At 43.5% G+C, this 23,407-nt stretch overlaps 1 protein-coding gene across 3 annotated transcripts; it reads left to right on the top strand.

Annotated features, from left to right (window-relative positions):
* The first annotated feature begins 1,430 nt into the window (after nucleotides 1–1,430).
* TMEM179 (transmembrane protein 179) lies at nucleotides 1,431–18,114 on the top strand. Of its 3 annotated transcripts, XM_068947232.1 has the most exons (6): nucleotides 1,431–1,688; nucleotides 2,289–2,396; nucleotides 3,268–3,579; nucleotides 7,209–7,346; nucleotides 8,886–8,964; nucleotides 12,002–18,114. In XM_068947232.1, exons 3-6 carry the CDS (start codon nucleotides 3,278–3,280, stop codon nucleotides 12,179–12,181), a joined length of 699 nt encoding a protein of 232 aa, XP_068803333.1. In that variant the 5' UTR covers nucleotides 1,431–1,688; nucleotides 2,289–2,396; nucleotides 3,268–3,277; the 3' UTR covers nucleotides 12,182–18,114. The 3 variants fall into 3 exon arrangements, with proteins under 3 accessions (XP_068803333.1, XP_009673850.1, XP_068803334.1); XM_068947233.1 differs by lacking the exons at nucleotides 1,431–1,688; nucleotides 2,289–2,396 and having other exon boundaries at nucleotides 3,221–3,579; nucleotides 12,002–12,184; nucleotides 12,644–12,731; XM_009675555.2 differs by lacking the exons at nucleotides 1,431–1,688; nucleotides 2,289–2,396 and having other exon boundaries at nucleotides 3,218–3,579; nucleotides 12,002–13,270.
* The last annotated feature ends 5,293 nt before the right edge of the window (nucleotides 18,115–23,407 follow it).

The following is a 23,407-nucleotide window of genomic DNA, read 5'->3' as shown; positions in this document are numbered from 1 at the left end:
TGAACTGGTATTTATTTTGAGGCTCTATAGTGTCCTGTGTTGAGTGCCACGGATTAATGATGTGCTATGTGAAAGATGTTAATCTCTTTATTTTAAAATTTCTCCCTGTTCTGTTTATATATGTCCTCTATTCCCTGTGGTATGAGGAAGAATGAATTGTCTTAATTTGAACTGGCTTTATCAAGACCTTGTCTTGGTTTTATAGATCTCTGTCATATCTCCTCTACCCCAGCTGTGCCATTTTAAGGAGACCAAGCCTATTTAAGATTTCTTAAGCATCATCAATCTATTCCAGTAAAACAGCTCAGTGTTTAAGACAGTCTCAGTTCCTACCTAGTATGATGTTTATTAGGATTTACATGAAAGAAGAGTAAGTGAAATTTGGTCAGCTGCGAAACAGGTCACAGCTGACAGGTTTGGACCCTGTCCTTCTGTGCATTCATGCGTGGTCTCTTCATCCAACCAAGAACTGCACATCAGTGACTGACAGTCACCTGAGCGCTGCTATGTTTTACATGTCTGTAAACATTCAGAAATGCCTAACTGTATTTTCTGAAACTCTCAGATAAATGCTGCTTTGAGCTTGCTCATGAGGATAGGCAACTCTACATACACTACGAGTAGCCCTCACTTTCCAGCTCTGCAGTTGCTCTCCTGCAGCAGAGCCCGGTAGTTGCTGCTGCTAAGATATGAGCACTGGGCTTGCCCCAGGCAAAGAGCCCTGGGCATCTGCAGGCCCCTTGTGTGGGCTGTGCTTTAAGCAACAACTCAGCTTTTATGTTTGTGTTGACCTCCTAAGTTAACTTCAGAAACTATTATCTGGCAAATCTGGTGTGTCAGGTTTCAAAGAAAAGAATTTTCCAGCTCAGTCCAGGTCTGATTTCCTTCCAGATGAAGGACAAAACCCCTTGGGAAGCTGGCTTTGCTTGGAAGTAAAGTTAAGAGCAATAATCTTTCCTCCTTACTACTAGACTCTGAAACATCAGTGAACTCTTTTCTATTAGGATGCGTGTCTATTTCTAAAGGGTCAGGCCAGTGCTCTATAACTCATCCTGCAAAATTGAAATACAGTCTTTGATGATCAGAGTTGGGTAAGGATCAGAAAAAATGTCCTGACACATTTCATCAGACAGAGGTGTACTGAAGAAAGTTTTTATTCAAGAAGCAGATTCTGCACAAAAAAAGTATTTTCCCTGTACAGATTGAGTGAGATTTCAAGATAATACTGATTGGAAATGATTTAAGAGGAAGTTGAAATAATAGCCTCAGTGAGAAGCCACCCAGCAACTGCCTCAGGATTGTATCTGTAGCCTCTTAATAGCATAGGGAAATAGTTGTTTTGATGCCCAATGGAAAAGAAGCCTGAAATCCTATGTGCAGTATAGTCAGGGTGCCAGTCCCTCTAAACACTACCTGGGAAATGTTACACTGCCTCAAATGAGCAGAAACAGACCTGGGATTAGGAAGTGATGTGAGACCTGCAGCGGAGCTCAGACTGGATCTGATTAGGAAATGACTTTACCTGGTACTGGAAATGAATTGTGGTGTTTTGTCTTGGAAGGAGGAATCAAGTTGAAATAGAAAAATGAAACCGAGATTGAGAAGAAACTCTAATGTGGGGTGAGCTGAGTTTGGATTCCTGTGCCAAAGGAGCAGGCTGAGAATTCATAAGAAATTACTACAAGTGGGTGAGTACAATTCACACCCCTCTGTCTGTGTTTTGCTTTCTTGCATCCTGGCCATGCAGGTTTGGGCACTAAAGCTGAGGGGAGACCACAGTGTCTTTCCAAGAGCGGTGTGGGGCAGGGAATTGGTTGTGGCACTGCAGAGCATAGTAGATGCCCACCCCGGGAATCAAGCAAGCAATGCCTATCCCCACTGGGCACTGTGTTGCTGTTGTGTGCCAGTTGCTGTTCCCAGAGCTGGAGCTGGTCCTTTTTCAGCTCATTGCCCAGCCTGAGCTGTGGCAGGGGAGTCAGTCAGTGAGCTTCAAGTTTCCTGGGGAGGTGGCACTGCCGGCAGCCCTGCCAAGCTGGGGCTGTCCCTGATGCTGGTTTGGAGTTGGCAAGGGAAGGTCCCTCTCTGGCATCCAGCACATCACATCTTCTAGCCCAAGTGTGCATTGGTCACCTACCATATTTTGGTGCCTCACCTGTTTGATTGCACTGTCTAAATCATTGAGCCCTGGGCATGCTGGTGCAAACACAGCGAAAGGGAGTCAACCCAGTCTCGATCCTGATCTTTCTCGAGGTTATTTTCCTTCATCTCACACTTACTTCATCTGCCAGCCTGGAGACAACGCAGCTGATTCAAGTCCTGAGCAGCCCCTCACTGGTACCGAGGCTCAACAAGTTGCCCCAGTCCTGGTGAGCCCTTGCTGGCGCTTGACATATCTTGTAAGTGGGATGGACCAGCTGGGTTAGGTACAAAATCACTGGGTCTGCAGGCCCTGGGGTTCCTATGCACCCTATCGCTTATTGCCACTATTTGCGTTGGTGACCACAAGCTTGGTTTGAAGGGTAGCTGCAGCAGAAGGCCCATGCCCCAAAAGGTGATGCTGGGATCTGGTGTTGGAGATGGAGCTCACGGCTCCTGCTGTGCTTTTGAGGGAAAAAGACATGGGACCCAAGGGACACCAAGACACTGCACCCCAGCAGACTCTGTGCTCTGGGAGTTCCAGACATCTTTTGGGGCAGGAGTACAGTCATGGATACTTGACATCTGCAAAGTCTCCCAGGAGTATTTTAGTTACATTTTTAGAAAAAGGGGCCAAAACCTGCTGGGATCCAGTGGCCTGTATGAGGTTTTTTTTTTTTTCTGGGGGGGGGGGGGTGGTCACAGGCACCAACACAAGTGACACCAGTGCCCTATGTAATTAGGAGCAAACCCCAGTGAGGCAGTACTCAGCTCTGCTGCGGTTGCACTGATTTATTTAACCCCTTGGGTGCTGGGGCATACCAGCAGTCAGATTTTACCAAAGAAAAGAGATCTCTGCAACAGCCCTTCCTCTCCCTTCACCCCCAACCCTGGCAGCCATCAGTATTTAGGTGGAGGAGTCAGCTTTGTCTGGGGAAAAGGCAGCAGCTGTGCCCAGAGGACGCATTGTGTCACATCTCAGTGCATCACATTACATTGCATTGCATCGCATTGCATTGCACTGCGCATCCTCCTTCCCCACCCCCCACTGCTGCAGCCTCCCTCCCTCCCTTCATCCCTCCATCCTTCCCCCCCTCCTCCATCCCTCCCTCCCTCCCTCTGCCTGCGCAGAGCCACGGACATGGCGCTCAGCAATTTCCTCTTTGCCCAGTGCATCTGCTACTTCCTGGCCTTCCTCTTCAGCTTCATTGTGGTGGTGCCGCTGTCCGAGAATGGCAACGACTTCCACGGCCGGTGCTTACTCTTCACCGAGGGCATGTGGCTCAACGCCAACCTGACAGTGGAAAGGCAGCGCTTCACCGTGCAGGAGTGGGGGCCTGAGGCTGCTTGCCGCTTCAGCATCTTCACCGGGCTCCTCTCCCTGCTGCTGGCCACAGTGCAGGCCTGGCGGACCCTCTTCTTCCTCTGCAAAGGGCACGAGGAGTAAGTACCCCCGGGGAAGGCAGGGGGCTGGCCACTCCCTCTGTAGATTGGGGCCAGGGAGGAGCAGCCTGGGGAAGTAGAAGTGAGCTGGGGTCTGGAAGCCTTTCCCCCTCTGCTGCCCCAGATTTTGTTTGGGCTTGGCACTATCCGGACCCTCCCGCCCCCCAGAGAGGGGTTTAGGGTGAGGTGGTGCCTTGCCTGTGTCTGTCCACATACACTCACCCCCCGAGCTGTCACTCACAGCCCACTTGGGAGGTGAGGATGCTCCCATGTGGTCATTTGGGGTTGGGGACCAGATTAACTGCTGTGTACCCGCTGCCCTTGGCTGGCCTGGGAGGAGCATCCGGCCGGCTCAGGCAGCCAGTTGTGATGGGCACAGTGGGTGCTACCTGCCATGGGGCAATGTCAAGGCTAGGACTCCCAGGTGTCCCCTGGTCATGGTGCTCCCATGCCGCAACACATCCCTGCAGAAGGACACAGACCTTCCCCAACTGTATGCTGGATGATGTTGATCAGTATGAAAAACCTTGAAGCTACACAGTTGCATGGGGGAGGGGGGGAAGAAAGGAGCAATTGGTGGTCCTCCCCCTCTTTTTATCCTACTCTTGTGGTAGACATGGCAACCACTGTGAATGATGAGTATTACTTGGTTATGACAAGAGTACCAAGCTGAAAGCTCTGTGCAACAAGAGTAGGGCTGCGCTGACAGTCGGTTACCTTTCTCAGACACGCCAAGATGCATAAAACCCAAGTAAGAGTAGCTGAGAGGCCTAGTGATCCAGGTAACAGCTCAGGAGAGTTATTCTCTACGCTCAGCTCTCTGGTGGCCTATTCGTAACCTTGACAATCACAGAAGAGTGAAAACAGGACAACATAGAATCTACTAAAACCCCATAATTTCCTAGCAAGAGGGACAGTCTGCCCTGTACCCAGATCTGCCGCTATGTACTTGAAAAGCAAGGCAGCCATGCTGTCCTGATTTTCAGCAATCATCTATTAACACTTCAAAAGGGCATGAAAGCAGGGCTATCTGTTTGGATGGATAGACAAATGTGTGTTCCTCATCGCTAATGTTAAATGCCATTATTGATCAGAGGCGAGTGAAGACAAACCAGGAGAATAGCACTGCTGATCCCATTGAGCAAGTTCTGCCATTGACTCCCCTGGGGTGGGAATTTTTGTGTCTGCATTACCTGGCCACAGGACTGGGCCAGCTTTTGGGTGAACCAGCCCAGGACAATCAGAGGGGGGCACCCCATGCATCCTAGCAACATGGGTAGTCTTCAGGTGCAATGACTTTGAAGGTTTGCTGTCAGATAGTTAAGAGTGTCATCGATCCTCCTTAGAAGGGTTTCAGCATCACCTGCCTCAAGGGCAGTTGGGATACATCAGCAGCTTGAACTCAGACTGAGCTTGTGTTGCCTGCAGGAGTAGAAATGGCAAGTGCGGGCTATCAGGTGTGCTCTGGGCCTAGGACCATCCAACTCAGATGCAAGGTAGAGATCCAGCTCTGACACTTTACTACTAGGACTGCAAAGTGCTGAGCACATTTATCATTACAAGGCATCCACTAAATCGTGAATGTGTAGGTGTAAATTCTGTTATAAATACAAAAATAGGTGAGGCAGAGAGCTAGATCAGCCACTGGCTTTCTGACAGCATGGCCTGGCCCAAGGAAGCTCCACCGTTATTTATGTTTGGTGCAGGCGAAATGCGACATTTGGTACAGATCAAGTGCAACATTGAGCTCTGCTTCATCAGTGGAAGATCAAATTCTAGATTTTAGTGCCTGTCCTTTGCTCCAGGGTAGGAACTAGAGTGAGGCCTGGAGGTCTCATGATGGTGCACTAATTAGCCCTGGGAACCATCCCTTTTCTAGAGCTGTTATTAGTTCCAATGTTAACACCTTTTTTTATTATTCAGTGGGCAGCTAAAGCGTTTTCTAGCTCTTAGGCCAGAATACTGTGATAAGGTGCTTACAGTGGACATGGCTTTAGCAACACTTGGAAAGAAACCTAGGTTAGGTGTGAAATCAGTGCAGGGTCAGTGAACATGCAAAACTGTGGTGTACTCATACTAGCTCCCTCTGCTGTATGGGAATTGGTGGCCCTAGCACTCTGCAGTAGCAAGCTGATGATCTAGTCAAAGTTCAGTGAAACTGAAGGGCAAGAGCAGGATTCATCTCAGCATTCATCTAGAAGCCAGATGTCCCTGGATGCAGCTCCCACGTTAATCTGTAAAGGCACTTCCGGAAGGTGATTTATTTCACTTTCTCTATATCAGTGTTGGTATGGGATGACTAGCCCTTTGGAGGGAACCTGGACGTTCCCCTCTGCAGACACATTGACCCAAGAGCAAGCACCCTAACGCAGGTGGCAAATGTTTCCTATCTCATTTCATAGATGTCCTCCTGAGGTCACAAATGTCTGAACCATGTATAGCAACTGTAGAAATTAGGATTGTCCAACCCAGAACCTTCCCAGGACTTGGTCCTTTACTCAAAAAGCCTCTAAGCTTTTCGTTTAATGAGCCACCAGGGAAAAGAAATGATTGTGGTTTTTGATCTCTGGAGTGGGGAAACTCCTCCTAACCTCAGCATAATGAGAGGGGCACCGATGGGCAATTTGTTGCATTTGCCTTTACAATCTAACTATAGGATGATCTACCTCCTGAGGTTGCCAGTTTTTCTCCAGTACAGAGTAGATGTCTGATTTTTAGACTATGAAAATTTTCAAGTGCTACTTAGAGCAGTTTTGAGTAGCGAAGAGTTTGATCAGATGAATGAAGAAAGGTTTGGAACGTTTTAATTTACAAGAGTTATGGGATAGAGTTAAGCAGCTAACAGTTCATCTTTCAGTGAACCTCAGTTCATCCTTCCGGATGGATTAAAGGCTCTCAGGTATTTGCAAGGCTGGAGAATGAGTGGACAATTGCTTGGCCTTATGGGACCATCATAAGCATTGCACCCCCTGTACAAACCACGTGCCTGGGGCTGGCCCTGGGAGTACAGATTAACTGGGTTGATGTAAATTGACATGCAGCTGGCAGAAAATAACATATTGACATTGAAGCCAGAGATATCCCAGGAGAAGCTGGCCTGCTCTGCAAATTGCCCATAAAACTGAAATTCGTGTCCTACGATGCCAGTGCCACGACTTACATTGCTTAAAATGATTATAGCTATCAGTACTGTGTTGTTTTATTTTTAGTTTCCTTCTCCTGGCAATCTTTGTCCCAATTATCACTTTACTCATGAAATAATTTTAGCTCCAGTTACTATATAATTTGAGCTAATGACATTTATTTTAACAATGGTGATTTTCATCATTACATCTAATGAAAGCCATGCCGCGTATGAACAATCACTGCTTAGTATTTGTGATTTAAAGCACCATCCTCTTATGGTAAAAAATAAAAATAAAAAGCAAAAGACCTTACAAATGAGGATAATGTGACTTAAAATCATAATCCACAGTTTTTCAGTGGTGTTAGGTGTTTTTAATTAAAGCAGATGTGTTTCAAATGGAAGCTAGTATCTTTGACTGTGCCCAGGGTATGCTGCTTAGAAAGATTGCTGATGCTGGGTTTCAGCTGTTTATGAGTTACATTTTTCTTCCCTTTTATTGCAGCTCTTTCTTTTATGCCTTCCTGAATCTGCTGATCAGCGCCTTTGTGGTGTTTATCACATTTATTGCTAGCACTATAGTGAGTGTAGGATTTAACATGTGGTGTGATGCAATTACCGAAAAAGGGAGCATGCCAAATAGGTTAGTATTGAAGAATGTTTTCTTCCTTCCTTCCTTCCTTCCTTTCTTTCTTTTTTGAGATATGCACAAATGAACAGTGTTGCTACAAACTGTGGTTATTACATGCAAGGTGAGCAAGGGGAAGAAGGCATCTGTAGCGTGGAGATCTGGACTTTTTTTGTCTGGAATCAAAACAGCGAAACTTTTTTACTTTTAGTTTCCCCAAAAGCAAAGCGCTGCTGATTGTTTCTGTGGTGTTTCATGGCCTCTTTAGGAGTCCTCAGCATATGCAAAAACACAAAAAAAAATTAGCATAAAATTTTTCATTTCCAATGAAGAGCTAAGTTTGGAAGTGCTCTATCAAGGGAGGGAGTGTGGGCTTGTGAACAGGCAGAAGACTGGGAAGCTTCTGGCTTGCTCTTCTGGCTCTGCCACTGACCTACTGTGTGACACTAGGCAAGTCACTCCTCCTCCCTGTGCCACCATGTGCCATTGTCCAAAAATGGGTACAAAGATGCTGGCCTCATAGCGGTGCTGTGGACACCCCAAGAGCCTCAGAATGGAAAGTACTTTGAGTGCAACGTACATCTGGTCGGTACTTTATTACAGTGAACAAAACGTGCAGGTACTAAAATGGTCTACTGTATTCCACAATGTTTATGCTTAGTGTAGGAACCAGATGATAGGTTGAGATAGATTTTTTTCTATCGTTTTCTGATGAAAATAGAGGAAAAGGTGACATTTTATGTCATATGATATTGAATAATAGTACTACTTAAAGCATACATTTATGTTGCACATTGTCATATGTTGTAAAATGCCATAGTAAATGTTCTGTTTAGGGCTGCAACGATTAATCGAATTATTCGAATATTCGGTTAAAAATTGTATCTCAATTACAAAAAAACGCCTAATCGAATATTCGGATAAGAATCCAAGATGACCGACAGCACTGAAAAGGACAGAGAAGAGGCTACAGAAAGTCAACCTCAAAATCCTGGGATATTTTTCACAACACCAGTAAAAGTCCAAGTTATTTGTAAAATCTGTAGGCAGCCTCTATCTCATCATCAGAGTATCATCTCCTTGCGGGAGCATCCGAAACAAACACACCCGCATACCCCCTTCTTCTGAGGCTTTTCCTGATGATGTCAAAAGGTAATGGAGGCTCATACACTTTGTTTCATGGAGGGGTGAAGTGACCAAGCTGGGGTGATGCCGGATATGTGTTTGTGGGAGGCTCTGGGGGAGTGGAAGAAGAAGGTTTTAGGAAAATTGTTTTCATAATAACTTTAACAATATCGCTTTATGGAAGATTGGTGTTATCACTAACATAATTACATGTGTTTTTTTTAAGTAATCGTATGCCTCTTTTAGCTTACTTTTAGACAAAATTGATGAGCCACCTAGTTACTGCAAAAACTTAAATATTTTTGATAGAATATGTCCTTATGACTGTAAAACACATTTAAGATCTTGCTTCATTTTACACTTGATTTGTCTGTTTGGAATCTCTGAAATAATTTTCTTTTTTTCCCTCCAAATGCCTTCTTTGGGTAGCTGTGAAGAATTACAGGATATAGATCTTGAACTGAACTTAGAAAACTCTGCTTTCTATGACCAGTTTGCTATTGCACAGGTAGGTCAGACTAGGTCATGGTTCTATTCCAGTTCATTTACCATTTGCTCATTGATCTCAGATCGTAAGAGCATCTCTAAAATCAATGTGAATCCTCTAAAATCAATGTGAATGTTTACGCTGACTTCTAAGTACTGAATCAGGATGACACTGATCGACACATTTGTATTTTAAGTTCAAAATAGATAGTTTCAAATGTGAACCTGTCAAAACCTGACTCTACCACTGATCTTATTACTCACCAGGAAAAGTTATTATTTCTGCAAAGGCTAAGCTCTACAAAGGCCTCAGCACTCTACTGTCTTGGAGCCCTTCCTTGCTGTTGGGGAAAAAAAAAACAGAATGGCTGAATTTCGTCAGACCATAGGTCCATCTAGCTTTCTCTTCCGTGAGTTTGTCTGAGCTCCCTTGAACCCATATAAATATAGGTCCAATGAAAATAATGAAAAATTATTGTCATTTAGATAGGGCTTTTTTCTGGTGCATCTTTGTGAGTTAGATTCCTAAGGCTGTCAGACCATTTTATTGAATATGTCAGCTCTGTCGGTGCTCGAAGCCAATGAACATTCCCACTGTCCTTTTAAGACTTAAGCACATGAGCATATACTGACACAGTTCTGCAAGCAGAACAGTCTCATTCATGCAGGGCTGTACCCATATAAATGCTTCTCAAGTCGTTTCTCATGGGAAGGTGCATTAGCTTGCCTGGGGCACTACTTGAAGGCAACTGTGCCTCTTGGATAAAAGCTACCTTTGTGTCTTCACTGCCAGCGCTGGCATCTGCAGACCCAGCTCAGAAATATCTATCTGTAGGGCAGAGATATGTCATAAAAGTGACCCCTTTGTATCATGCTAGCCCATGCCTAGGCTATATTTTAGTAAATTTTGCCAGGAGCTGTATCTTGCTCTTAATCTGCCAGCTAGCGTGAGGGTAACAGAAGTGAACCTGTTTACCCGGCATAGCTTTGAGCTCATGGGAACTAAATATCCCAGCGACGGTATCAGGGTGGATTGTGGATAATCTATATGCAAGAGAAGGCATTTCTCCAACAGGGAACCATGCTTAAAAGGTCAAGGTCTGCACATGTAGTACTGCCACTGGAGGACAGCTAACCACAGCACAGTGCAGAAGGGTCAGCCCAAGCTGCTGGATCAGGGTCCTCCTTCTAATCCATGTCCCTCCAGACCTGGCTGCTGCTAGCCTGCAAGGTGCAGCCTGTGCTCCTGTAACCTCTGCAAACACTCACATATGAGGAGCCTGGGAGCATAACAGCTCCAAGGAAACACCGTTCAGCTGCAGGAGCTGAACCTGGCGGTGGCAAAGGGAACCCTGAGGGAGATTATTAGAGAAGAGAACCGAGCAGGGAACAAATCCTGCAACTTTGTCTTCTAGTATCTGGGATGTGGTAAGCAGAGCTAAATGACAGCAGGAGGATAGGTTTGTCTGTGGAATGCAAATGCATTTCTCTGAATTGAGTAGAATGACAAACCCCAAAATAGACTAGACTTTCTGGAGAAAGCAAACTTATTTCCTTGTGAGTGCAATGCTTTCCTACAGTAGACTTCACTTGCTAGCAGTGCTCTGAGTGGAGATATCAAGATTGCTGACAATTTAAGAATTACAGAGATGGGCTCTGGATAAAATCTGGAAGGATAAAAACAGGCAGGTTTATTATACCTTTAGACATCGGTGTGTGCATGTATGCATGTACAAGCACACACAAACACGAACACATGCACACAGATCCCATCTCTCTCTGCTTTGCTCCATTCAGATGTTTCCAACACATCAGAATGACTCTGGAAATTTCACTAAATTTAACTAAATCTATTCAAATTATTTCATACCAAATACGCCAAGAAGAACAGCAATATTATATATCCAAAGGTTTTTAAGATAACAATTAATGAAGTAGCACTTAACAAATGAATGCAAGACTTCCAGTTCTCTATATTGTGTCGTATAAAGCCAAATGAATATCTTTTTATTCACAGGATTTGTAGAATAACTCAGAAATACTTTTACTGGTGAACTAAGATAGCTGTAAGCATGGGCAGAAGTACTTAGGAGACTTGCTAAAGTGCATAAGACGTGTAGGAACATAAACTCCTTTTAAGAACAGTGTCGCTGGTTATCTAAATTGGCTATTAGAGTAAACAGCTGTGTTACTGTCTGCCAGTGTTTAAATTGTTTTTATTTTTTTAATAAAAAGTGCAGTATGTCAAACCGAAATACAGGGATTCGATTAGTGTTTCTTTGCTAAAGGCCTAACAGAACTAAAGTGGAATTTCTGCTAGAAAAACGTTATTACAAATAAACCTCCTCTGAGACATGGGAGGCCCACATTCAAGTACCTGAACCAATAAATTATAATTATTTCTATGAAGCTGAAGAAGAGAGATTGCTCAGTTGGTGACAGGAGTTTTTGGAGATACGGGGATTTAAGCCAAGCTCTTGCATACCGCTTATAAAACAGCCACCAGGCATTTGGATGCACTGGAATAGGTTTCTCTTGCTCTTGGATCACCCTAATGTGAACTAGTTACCCTGGAATGCAACAAGTTTATTGATAAGATTTTCTCAACAATATTTTTGAATAGAAGTGCCTTAAAATTTATGCTCTTGCAGAGGGGGAGTGGCAAGGCCCAAAGAATCTAGGAAGGAAGCTTTTGAAAGTGTCTTAAACTATATTGCTATTCCAAAGTAACTAAACTAAACTGAAACAATCCCAAGAACTTTGGGATGGCCAGAATGCCAGATATGGGAAGGTCAGCAGCTGCCTGTGGTTTATATAGAAATTTTTCTTATTGTCTTTAGTACTTTTTGCTTTATTTTTTTCTAGTAAATAAAGGGATTTCCCTTTAAGCTAGGAATAACTTGACAGGATTGAGAAACTGTGGGGCCAGGACCTTACTGGGTGGAAGCTGGGATGACTCTATGGGTTTCAGCTGAGCTGAGATTCTGGTCTTCATCTGGACGGTTGACTTCAACTTACAAAACAGTACTGACCTCTTTACCATTTCTTTTCTTCTCCAGTTTGGTCTCTGGGCTGCCTGGCTGACTTGGCTGGGAATTACCATTCTGGCTTTCCTGAAGGTTTATCACAACTACAGACAGGAGGACCTGCTAGATAGCCTGATCCATGAGAAGGAGCTGTTGCTAGGAAGATCCTCTTCACGAACCTCTTTGCAAGATGAGAAAAGTGGCATGATCTGAAGTGTAAGCAAATTTACAGGGCAGGATCTAGGTTTTTCAGTAGTGTGAGCTGAAGGTGAGTTAGAGAATTGAGTGAGTGAGATCTTTTCTTTCCAGAAAAGATATATATTTGGGAACTACTCGGTTCCTTAATGAGAAATTCTTGACAGATATATTTTTGTTAGGACATAGACAATGAACTGCCCCATGTGCTGTTAATGCAGCAAACTCTGTCCTACACATGCAGGGAGCAGCACTAGCTGTAGCCAGCTGTTGCAAGCAGTTCCCCCTTGCTATCGCTGACCTTTGGGGGAAGTGACCACCACTTTTGAGGACTGTGCTAGCAAGACGAGGCTACAGCATCTAGACTATTTTCTCAAACTATACTGCAACCCCACTGTAACTGGGGCTGTGTCCAGTCCCTTCTCTCTCCCTCTCCCTCCTTTTGCCAGCAACACTGACCCTATTCTCACGTTATTCTAGGTAACTGAGCAGGGAGGTTGGACTAGATGATCTGCAGAGGTCCCTTCCAACCTAAACGATTCTGTGCTCTGGTCCAGGTACAGATGGGGCTTTTGCTGTCTCTGCTTTTGCTGTGTGTGTGGACACAGTGCTGACAAACCTTTTGCTCTTGCTCTAATTTTGAGTTACTTTTGAGTTTAGACTTTATTCTTACTATTAGATAGTTGTAGTGAATGTCATGAAACCACTATATTATTAAAGTGTCTGTAAAAAGCTGTGTAACATTTGGAGGGATGGTGGAGAATATTTGTGTTTTTGTTTCTTAGATTTTTGCATGATCAACATTTATTATGACTTCCTAAAATGTAGTGTAGCTAGCAATTGCTGAAGCTTGCATAGTAAGAGATTAAGTTGAACAGATATATGAATGTGCAAGCATTAATACTATATAACTTGGTGCCTATTACTATATACTATCCAATTTCGAGTATTAGAATTTATGTGTGATATTCATGTCACAGAAGGTATGCAAAATTATTGTAAGCATTTGCATAGGTGATTCCGTCCTGAATAGGCCTGTTCTCCCCACTCATGGGCAGGAGTACCGGGGCTAATCGTTTTTTGATGTGAAAATGGAGAACTGTAATTTTCACAAAGCTCACTAGCGACTGTTGTCGCTTTTGGGCTTTTTTGACCAGTGGTTCAATGAAAAAAGTGGATGGCTGTGATGAGAAGGGCATCCAATAAGAATCACTCAGATGAGCATGGGATTTGCATGGCAGAGAATGAATGCTGTACTAGAATACAGTCAGTTATCCCCAGGTTCAAGATACTCGACGGTCCGTGATTTAGCAGGAAACGTAAGCAAACAGCCAAGTTTAGGTGCAAGAAGATTTCTGGGGCTGCTTGAGTTGAGACTGAATTTATTGCATCATGAGTGCAAATCATGTGCATCTATATTGCCTGGTAAATGGGGACAGAGGGAAAGAAGGTAGCAGGCTTCTACTGCATCCATCTTCAGTTTCCCTGTCTAGAGAGCCAGTTGCCTGCTCCACAGTTGAGGTCTTGTGCAAGCCAGCATGCAGATAGACTGGATGAACAGGCACTCTGGCTTTCAACAAGAGCTCCAGCCTGTAGCTAGCACAACTGTGCAAATTTACTATTGTCTTCTGGGAACTGTTTGGCTCTTAAAGTTAAGTACCTGCTTAAATGTTTAGTTGAATCAGAATTTGGAAGCATAACAAGGCCCTGAATTTCCAAGCATTTTAGAGCATAAAATCCAAGATTACATTTAACAGCCAAATTGCTCTCATAGGTTGAGGAAGAAAATCCTCCCTGGGGTATAAGCAGCAAGCAGGTCCTGATAACCTACACTGCTTATAATCTCAGCTGGTCAAGGCTGCCAGTAGAGGGATCTTGTTTTTCAGGATTGATTTCGCCCCACAAGGGAATATAATTCCTTTGAAAGGTTTAGACCTGTGGCTTTTTTGCAGTGGTGAACTGATATCAGAGGAAGAGAGAGGAAATCCTCGGTGAAAGGAAATAAGAGATCAAGCTAGTTAATGCCAACTTAAAATTCAAAGATTAGGACTGTTGGAGTATTTTTAAAATGCAGTTGGTCTAACAAGAGAGAGACTCTTTCAGACAAGTGCTTTGCCAGGGGGCCTTCCCCTTCATGCCATGAAGAAAGACTTGGGGCCTGAAAGTTATCCTATTTCCTCAGCTCTTTCTCCAACTGTAGAAAACTCTATTTCTCCTTCCAACCTTGCTTTGAATTTCAGAGTCAACAGTGATGTCTCCTCCCACAAATTACTTCAGTGTATGTCTAATTCCTCTCATGGGAGCATGTTTCTGTGTTTTTGCAGGTGCCAAATCAGGCTTAGGCTGAAGTAATTTGTGGGTTGGAACCAGAGTTCTCTGCTCCTTTCCTGATGATCTGGAGAAGCGAGAGGCAGGGGACAGCAAGTGTCTCTTCATCATCTCTCCTCTGAGGCATCTGAGCTAGAGCTCAGTCACTAATCATGAGGAGGATGAGGAGGAAGAGGATCCTGCTTTTGATGAAGTTATCCACAGCTGATGCTCTTGTCTACTCTTTGCCGTGTGCAAGTGTAACAATACCTTGGCTGTTGGAGTTGGCTTGTAAGGTATAAAATATGCTGAACTTTGCATCCCATGTGCAAAAGGTTTCTCCTCCCCAGCCTCACACACTTGACCAGGTGAAGCGAAGCAGGCACCCAGCTAGGGAGAATGAGTGATGTTTAAAAGCAAGGCTAGTTTTGAAGGAAGCCCCTGAGCAGGTGGGAGGCAAGAGTGTGCGATGAGCAGCTCTCCGGCTGGTTTGAGGGAAGAAATGAGTATAGTGCAAGGATGCTGTGTCTGAGTCTGCTTGAGCTTTTTTGTTTGCATTTAGATTTCTGCAGACTCTTCCCCTAAAGCTTGGACACCCAGGCCAACCTGGTGATGCCAGGCTGAAAATGGGTTAGAAAGGCAATATTATTTATATATATATTGGGTGATATTTATGTTTGTATTTTTTTATTGTTATATGATACAAAGGAAAAAGCTTTGTGGCCTCTGCCCGTGCAGCTTCTTCTGCTGCTGCCCATAGCAAAGCTGTGGGCCGTACCAGTGCAGACTGCAGGTTGCAGTTGTTTGAATGCTATGATGTTCCCCCTGACTCAGTGGGTCTTTACTTTGGCCTGTGTAAATTACTAGTAAGACTAGTAAGTTTTCATAGCGCCTTACTTTGTCAAATGCAAACTGATGCTGCTCTCCAGCACACTGAAATATTGTCACACAAGTATTCTGTTATAATGAATATATTACATGTGTCCTGGCCACCATCCGTGTTTAACTTCCCCTTCAATTCCCTGCCAGCAGTGTGCAATGCGTTAGGAAAATATGAGCTAAAAAGTTTTGGTTGAGTTTTTAAATCAATGCTAGTTTTTTATTTTTTTAAAGAAACAGTTGAAGCTATTTTTGGAATAGAATTTTCTCCTGAGGGCAAAAAAAGCTCATAGCATCTTGTCCCATGAATCCATGAGACATCTTTCATCTTTCAGTAGGAAGCACAAAGATAAGAGCCTGATGATTTACTTTAAAAACTGAAGGACACATGCTTGCTGCGCCAATGCTTCTACGGTCCTTTAGAAAAACGATCACTGGAATAATCGGTTTTGGATGCTTGAACACATAGACTTCATTCACGAAGGCATTCAGTGTCAGGGAGGCGATGCATGTGTATGTAGCATATACACAAACATACGCCAGAGACAAATCGCTTGTTCAACTGTGATACGGGTATAAGCTCTTCTGTTAACGGGCAGCATGGGCCGGAGTAGTTGTTTGGTTGCCTTTACTTTCTACACTGCCTTTTTCTTAGCTTTGGGACCTGTGAAGTGACACTTCGCATATGATATCCAAAGGTGGATGGAGTTGTGATGTGAGAGGGGTGGGTCAGCGCTGGCCAGTGCACCAGCTCCGAAGGACTGGAGTATGTTTTGAATGGGGGGTTGCAGATGTCTCTGGGTACCATTCTGACGTTGTCTGGTATCAGTCCTGCTAGGAACAGAGTTGCACTTCTCTTCACGGCCTTCCCTCACCTACACAAAACATTGGAGATTTGCCCTGGGTAGTTTCCAGGACGGAAGCAGAGTTGAAGGGAATAGGAACATGCACTGTACAGTTTTATTGCATGACCAGAGGGTATTTTTGCCTCTGAACAATATTGCCAATTCAGGAATTCTGCCCTGTGGTCTCCTAACAGGAGACCCTGTCATGGACAAGGTCCTGTTATGAATTTACACTTATTTAAAACATAGACATGCAGGAGACAAACAGAACATAGTTTGATCACAATGTTAACCCCTCAGTTGCCAAAACATATTCTTCTGCAACACAATGCAATATCCTGATTCAAAACAGCTAGCCTGTTTTCAGTGGACAGTCAATTATTTGTGGAAGCAAAGATAAAGCGACAAAGGCAAAAAAGATATACTGAAAACAGTTACATAGTACTAAGAGTCTAGATGGGAAAATTCATTTCAAAATTTTTTTAATTTTCTTAGTCAGAGAAGAAACTCAAGGGCATATTTAGTGTAGCAAGCTGGTATGTATTTCCTGAGGACAAAAGGGCTACGTGTGGTCATGTAGACTTTGTGCTAGAAATGGGTTTCCTATGCAACCCCTAAACATACTTCAGTCTATGTTATGGATCTTAGAAAATACAGAATCAAATGTGCATATTCAAAACTGATGTCACTTGCAAAATGTTCAGTGCAAGACAGAACGTGAAAACCTTGCGTTTGGGTGAATGTGGCTTTTATCATCCCCCTTCTCCAAAGCTCACATCCCGAACATAATGCATCTAAAATCGGTTTTCACTGCTTTTTGGATTTTCATCATGCAGACTGGTCAGATTTACAGTTTGCAGTCTGACTTGCACTTTGACAAAACTTTTGTCTCTGCTTGTAAATCAACCACTTGGGTGTGAACATCCTTGAACTAATGGGAATCCTGTCTGTATCCAGATCCTAAATTGGTGTTTCAGACTATTTCCTCTGCTGATGAAAATAGCCCATTTTTATCTCATTGGAATTTTTACCCTCAGAAGATGGCCCTGGAGACCACAAATATCCTTTCCTCATGCTTAGGCAGTTTGGGAAAAGAGTCAGTTTTTGCATGGCTAGTTTCCACACCCGCATATAGCGAGAGAATGCTCCTAAGAGCTTCACGAGTGCCGAAATTGTTTTAGAGGTATTTCTGTTCATAATTTTCCCCTTATCCCATAAAGTGTATATTTCTATTCTTGTCCTCCATTAGAAAGAATAAATCTATCCTGAATTGTATTTTAGTAGATATACACCCAACGGTTTTTTCCACCTTTTTTTTTTTGAAATGACAAGATTCCAGTCAGTAATTTCTGAATCTAACAACTGCACAGAAAACAGCATTTTGAAATACTCCTTGTATAGAAGGGAAAAACAACAACTGCACTCTCTCAAAACACTTAAATACTTCACCGTTGCTTCTGATAGGTTAGACTGCAATTTGCTCAATACATAGTCAGTATTGTTTATTTAAACACAGGCATATAATTAATAGTATCTTTCCATTCTGTTGTTGCGAGGAATATTCATACAGCAATGCTTTCTCTTAAAATTTAATTTCTTTTGTCCGTGCCAAAGAGTGTAATTGAACTGATGTTGCAAACACAGATTAATGTGAATGTATTCACCTGAGTGCTTGAACTTTTCTACCTCTCATAGCTGCTATAATTGCTTGAACTGTTGTTGCATACAATAGTCAAAAGAACTGGATCCATATACGAGTCTAAATCCTATTTTCATAGATGACTTAAGGATTTAGGAACTAACTCTTATTAACTTACTGTGAGACCATGTTTCCTAGGAAATGGGCATAGACACCCAAGAAGGGCTGTGGTGGTTTTGGAACCAAATTAAAAGCGGGGGGAAAGAACCCTCTGGTTGGTCAAACGATGACGCTTTTAGTTTTTTCTCACCAAAAGAAAAGCAAGCAACCATAATTAGACATAGAAGTTTATGTTACCTGAAATGTTACATTTCACTGGGGGCCAGATGTGATGAGCTAGCTTGTTAGTATGGCTGAAAGAGGTGTTCCTCACCGCCCGATACCTACAGGACAGTCACCCCAAATGTGAGAGGCACTGGTTTAATCCCCTCCTCTGCTGAAGAGATATAAACCCCATCTACCTGGCAAATACTCCCACCGCAGTGTTATTCTGGATCTTCCTCAAATCCTCCCAGTGGAGCTTTTTCCACTTGGTTTAAAATTCCAGAATAATGACTTTTTAGCCCCGTGGTTATGATGTTTATTAAGGAGATAAAGCACCTAGCAACAAGAAATGCTCCTTGAAATAGCTTGAATCATTTGTATAATGTGGAAACCCAGTTTGAGAAGTTTTGGCCTCGCCTTTCCCCTGGATTATATTGTAAAGCGCGGGGCTGAGATAACCTACCAGGAGGTGGGAATGAAGGTTCAATTTTATCATTGACCTCCCAGGTCAATTCTCACATAAATGGGTAAATAGTCCTATGAGGAAGCTACGCTTGATCTCCTCCCTGTTTTTTTCCCTCTATTTTGCCCAAATTAGGGCAAATTTGACTGGACTTTGTAAACAGATTCTGAATAGGATTCATGAATTTGAACGAAATTGCAGTTCCTATGGCAAATCTTACTTTTTGGAAAAAAAAAAAAAGAAAGAAAAAAGAAAAGTCTCCCCATTTTTCTGTTTTATCACTTGTGCTCTTTGCAGTCTGACGCCAGATCTTTCCTTTTACATAAGCCAGGCCCGATTCTGGTGACACATTGTTTTAACAGGTTCACACGACTGGTGCCAGCATTCCCTCAAGGAACCTGGTGGTTTTAGACTAGTGAAATATTAGACCATAGATCACGAAAGTAAGACAGGAAAATGTTTGAAAATCAACTGTGCAGGTATTCCACATGACACAGTCCAGAGCTTTTCACCCACTCGTTCCTACAGCAGAGGGAATTATTTTTCCCTGTAGACACTGAGAAGCTGAATAATTTGTGTCTAAAATATAGCACACCTTTCTCCAACATGCTGCATCTTGATTTAACAAATTAACCACTTCCACTTTCAAGGCTGCTGCAGCGATTTTAACCCTCGTTGTTAAAATACTGTCCAATATTTGACTTTAGAAGGTGCTAACAATCTCCTTAGTAAAAGCCAGTCCTTAAAAGCTGAAAACAATCTTTTTGCCAAATAATCTCAAGGACACCCTTGCTGAGCAGCGTCCTTCAGGGGGAGGGAGGGGGAGGACTGAGCTGGGGTCCATGACCAGCACACATCGATGACATCCGAGTGGTATTGCTCAAACACTCTCTGAATAAAAATAATGCTGTTTCTCAGTCCAAGCTGCACGATTGAGAAATCAATATACTGTGATTTAAAGTATACTGTTAAAAGGTTTTTGCAGGTTTATAAAGGGAAAAAAAAATACAGTTCCATTGACATCTCCTTCCCCTGTGTCGCTTCTTCTCTAAAAAATTCCAGTAAACTTTCAAGAAGGTTTTATTGACATCAAGCTGATCAAGCCTTATTTCTGAAATCTTTTTCTGTCAGAGACAGACAAGCACTGCTAAGGGGGAAGGGAGAGTGCCATAAATCAGAATAAGAACAGTGAGGGAAAACTGCGTTTGCTATGAGGGATTTCAACATTCAGGCTCCAAGACGAGGGCTCCAGCGTGGCAGCACCCGCGCTGGCAGACCTGACATTGATTTTGGGTTTAGCTCAGCCCTTTTGGTCACAACCAACTCATGCAATTTCATAAACCGCAGAACATTAGTGGCACAAGGTTTGGGCAAGTTGCTTCGGAAAGCCTCTGCTCTCATTGCCGGCAGCTCCCAAAACCCCCCACAGCTGGCTCGTTGCCAAGTGCAGCTCATGACTTTTGTGGTGACAGAAGGACTGTTCCCAAATCGCTGTAGACCTGCCATTAGTGAAAGGAGCACGTTAACGCCCTTGCTGTAGTTTTAAAAGGTTTGTCCGTTGTGTGGTACCACCTGCGAAGACCTGAAATGGATCTTTACTGCTTACATTCAGTGCGGAGGCTGAAAGCATCTCAGTTTCTCTGAAAATGTATGTCCCGTGACTTATATGTTTGTGAACTGTTGTCTCTTATAGCCACTTGAGAAAAACTTTAGAAAAGTCTAGATTAACCACTATGTTATGCTGCTAAACAAGTCCCTGTATAATGGATATTTTGGAGCAAAATAGAACAGCTTTTCATGATTGGCTTAAGTGTTGAAAGCAGGAGAGGGGCAGATCCTTAGGTGGTGTATATAGTTCAGCTTCGTGGGTCATGCTGGAGCCATGTCAGTCTACAGAAGCTGAGGATAGAGCCTGGTATATTTTGAATATTCTCTTTCATGCTTTGTATGGTCCTTTGCAGTGTAATGACTGCTGATTTGGAGCATTAATTTCATGAATTTCGCAGAAACAGAGTTGGAGTTCTGTTAATTATTGTTTTGATACAGTATTAAAAGGGAAGTCTTTTATTAGCGTTTTTAATATAGCCATTTGTAAACACCCTGCAAATAAAAGTTGCAAGTCCAGTCCTTCTACTAATGAAGTCACTGAAAATGTTTCCTTTGGCTTTAGTAGGAGCTTAAAGAGTTCAATATAGGTAATATATTCCAGTATAACTGATAATGAATTAATGTGTTTTATATATTGAATGCTTTTTGCTGGACAGTGCATTGGCTTTCTATGATTTGGTGACATATGCAAATAAATTATTTGAAAATTCAATATTTCTGTGCCTGTCTTTTGGAGGTCAGTTGAAATTGTTGCAAGGTAAGCTAAAAAAAGTTCCCAAAGTCAGTGGTACCTCGGTTCGTTGTACTTGTTCTCCATTTGAATCTACCGCTGTCTACTTCTCGTTCTCTTCACAAACATGACTCGTGGAGCCAATGCACTGCAAACACGCTGTGGACTCCTCCTAGCGATACAGACCCTGTGGACTATGACTTGATCCTCTGTAAGGACTCGCGTCATGGAGGGAAACCTCCCTCAGCAGCACTACTGAGGTCACATATATGCTGGGCAGGGTTAATGGGAGCCTCTCTGTGCCACAGCTTGCATGGCCAAGGATAGCGCCACCCACTCTCACCTGCCTGAGTCCTTCGGGTACCATTTTCCAGTGGTGAGTCCTAATACTGTAGCAAACAAGGAGAAGGTGCCAAAACGTCAACATGCAGCTGCAAACTAACTTGTTACCCAGTGTAGAGGGATGCTGCAGGCTGCATGGGCAAGTTCATTTTCCAAATGACAAATAGCCAATTTTCTTTTTGTGGCACTGACCTTTCTCTTTAGGGGGGGCCCACCTATCCTGGAGTAGGCAATTAATAAGAAGCAAGTCTCCCTGTATTATCTTAGATGCTCTTGAGTTCTCCCTTGAAGGCAGCTGGTGATATGCTTTTTCTAGTCACATGCTGCCAGCTCTTCTACTTGCTTCCAAGTGGTAAAAGGCAGGAGCGACAGTTAAAACTGCTGCTATGGGCTGCTCCTGGTCAAGGAGCAAGCATTAGCTTGCTTCCAGGCTAGCAGGAATGAAATGAGGAAGAAGGACCAGAAGCAGAAGTCTTTGGGGTTGCTCGTTACCAGCACTAATGCTGGGTGCATTAAAAGGTTAATGCAGAAAAATCTAGTGTCGTCTCACTGCGTTCTTTTCTATCCCCTCCTATCGTAGGGGTATGGGTATGCCTGCTGGTGTAATCAGGTGCTACTGATGTGCTGAGCCTTCCTGAAGAGGGTGTTGGCAGCTGCCCTCCATTCCTGCTGCAGAAATATGCTGCATGCTGTCGAAATAGCAAGTATCCTGTGCTGTTGTAGTCTGTTGATTTCTGTCGTGCCTGAATTTAATACCCATTACATAAGGAATATTAGGTAGCACTTCTACCCTTGCACCCCTAGGCCCTCTCACTAGCCCATTTCCACACATAGACCTCTTTCTGCTGTCTTCTGGCCCTTTGACTCGTTACCACCCCAGATACTGCTCCTGGGAAGCCTACCTATCCATTGTCTGCTTCAAAAATTGCTGCAGGAGTCCCTGTCCTCCGTCACTTATCTTTCCATCCTTTAAAGCATAATCCTGACCATTTCCAAGTCAGATTAAATAATTGCTCAGATCTGATTAGCTTCAGGTCTCCTGGTTTCTAAAGGGATACACCACCCTGGCACCATATTAAATTCGTGTGATCATCCTGACTGTTAACAAATTATATACTCCCTCCCCTTTGTTCCTCTTTATGGGCAATTCTCTGGAGTTGTACTGAAGCGAAATATTACCCAATATGGCCCATTTCATGTAGCTTTAGAGCTCCTCTTAGCTCTTCCACATGGACTCTTAAAGGCGTCACACATGGAAAAACAGCATTGAACAAGACTAAGGAGAAACCTTGTCCAGCTCACACAGCCATGGAAATAGATCTGGTATAGGAAAAAGAATAGAAAGATAAGGCAGAGTGGCAAAAGGAGCTGAGAAAGGGTGTGTGTGTGTGTGTGTGTGTGTGTTTGTGTGTGTGTGTGTGTGTGTGTAAGAAGGCGAATGAATGGTTCCAGCAGGAGCTTCAATGTGAGGAGAAAATAAAGTCTGCAGTGAAGGTGTTCTCCACCAATTAAATGAGCATCCAGGAGTCAGGATTTTTAGTCCTATTCCCAGCCTTGTTACTGACTTACTTCATTCACCATAGGTTTTCTCAGCTTCAATTTCTTCATTTGCAAAATACCAGGGATAGGGTTAAGCTTTTATTTATTTCAAGCATTCTGGTCATGCTTTGAATTGAATTTGTTTCGGCTTTCTGCAATCTGCCATCTATCTGACTATCTGCCGCAAACAGTCCTGACTCAGGAGACCTTGCAAGGCTGTGGCCTAAACTCAGCAGACAACTCAAGTGCTGCTTTTGCCAATGTCCAACACCGTCCCAATCAGAGCCTCGGCAGAAGCCAAGAATAGCTGTTCCTCTGTTTAATTTCCCTGACAGCCCTGCTGCAATAGCCTTTCTCACAGTGTGCCTCACTCACGCTGATAAACCCAGGCCCTGGCAAGGTGAATGTGGCCATTTTCTGTTTAAACTAGGCCTGAGGAAAGGTGGTCCCAATGTCCACCTCTTGGTGAGTAGTGCAGGAAGGTGAACCTTCACACGGATTTCAAAGTGTATCCTCATCTTCCTTCACAGCTCTAAGAGAAGATCTCATTTCATCTGAACCCATTGGC

The sequence above is a fragment of the Struthio camelus genome, chromosome 5 (assembly GCF_040807025.1).
Source record: "Struthio camelus isolate bStrCam1 chromosome 5, bStrCam1.hap1, whole genome shotgun sequence".
Lineage (NCBI taxonomy): Eukaryota > Metazoa > Chordata > Aves > Struthioniformes > Struthionidae > Struthio > Struthio camelus.
This window is presented reverse-complemented; position numbering and strand designations above follow the sequence as displayed.

What these genes read in the sequence shown, in the direction of transcription:
- TMEM179 (XM_068947232.1), top strand. Translation starts at nt 3,278, where the DNA reads ATGGCGCTCAGCAATTTCCTCTTTGCCCAGTGCATCTGCTACTTCCTG. An exon ending in AAAGGGAGCATGCCAAATAG is followed by an intron (nt 7,347 to 8,885) that starts GTTAGTATTGAA and finishes TTCTTTGGGTAG; the next exon opens with CTGTGAAGAATTACAGGATA. An exon ending in ACCAGTTTGCTATTGCACAG is followed by an intron (nt 8,965 to 12,001) that starts GTAGGTCAGACT and finishes TTTCTTCTCCAG; the next exon opens with TTTGGTCTCTGGGCTGCCTG.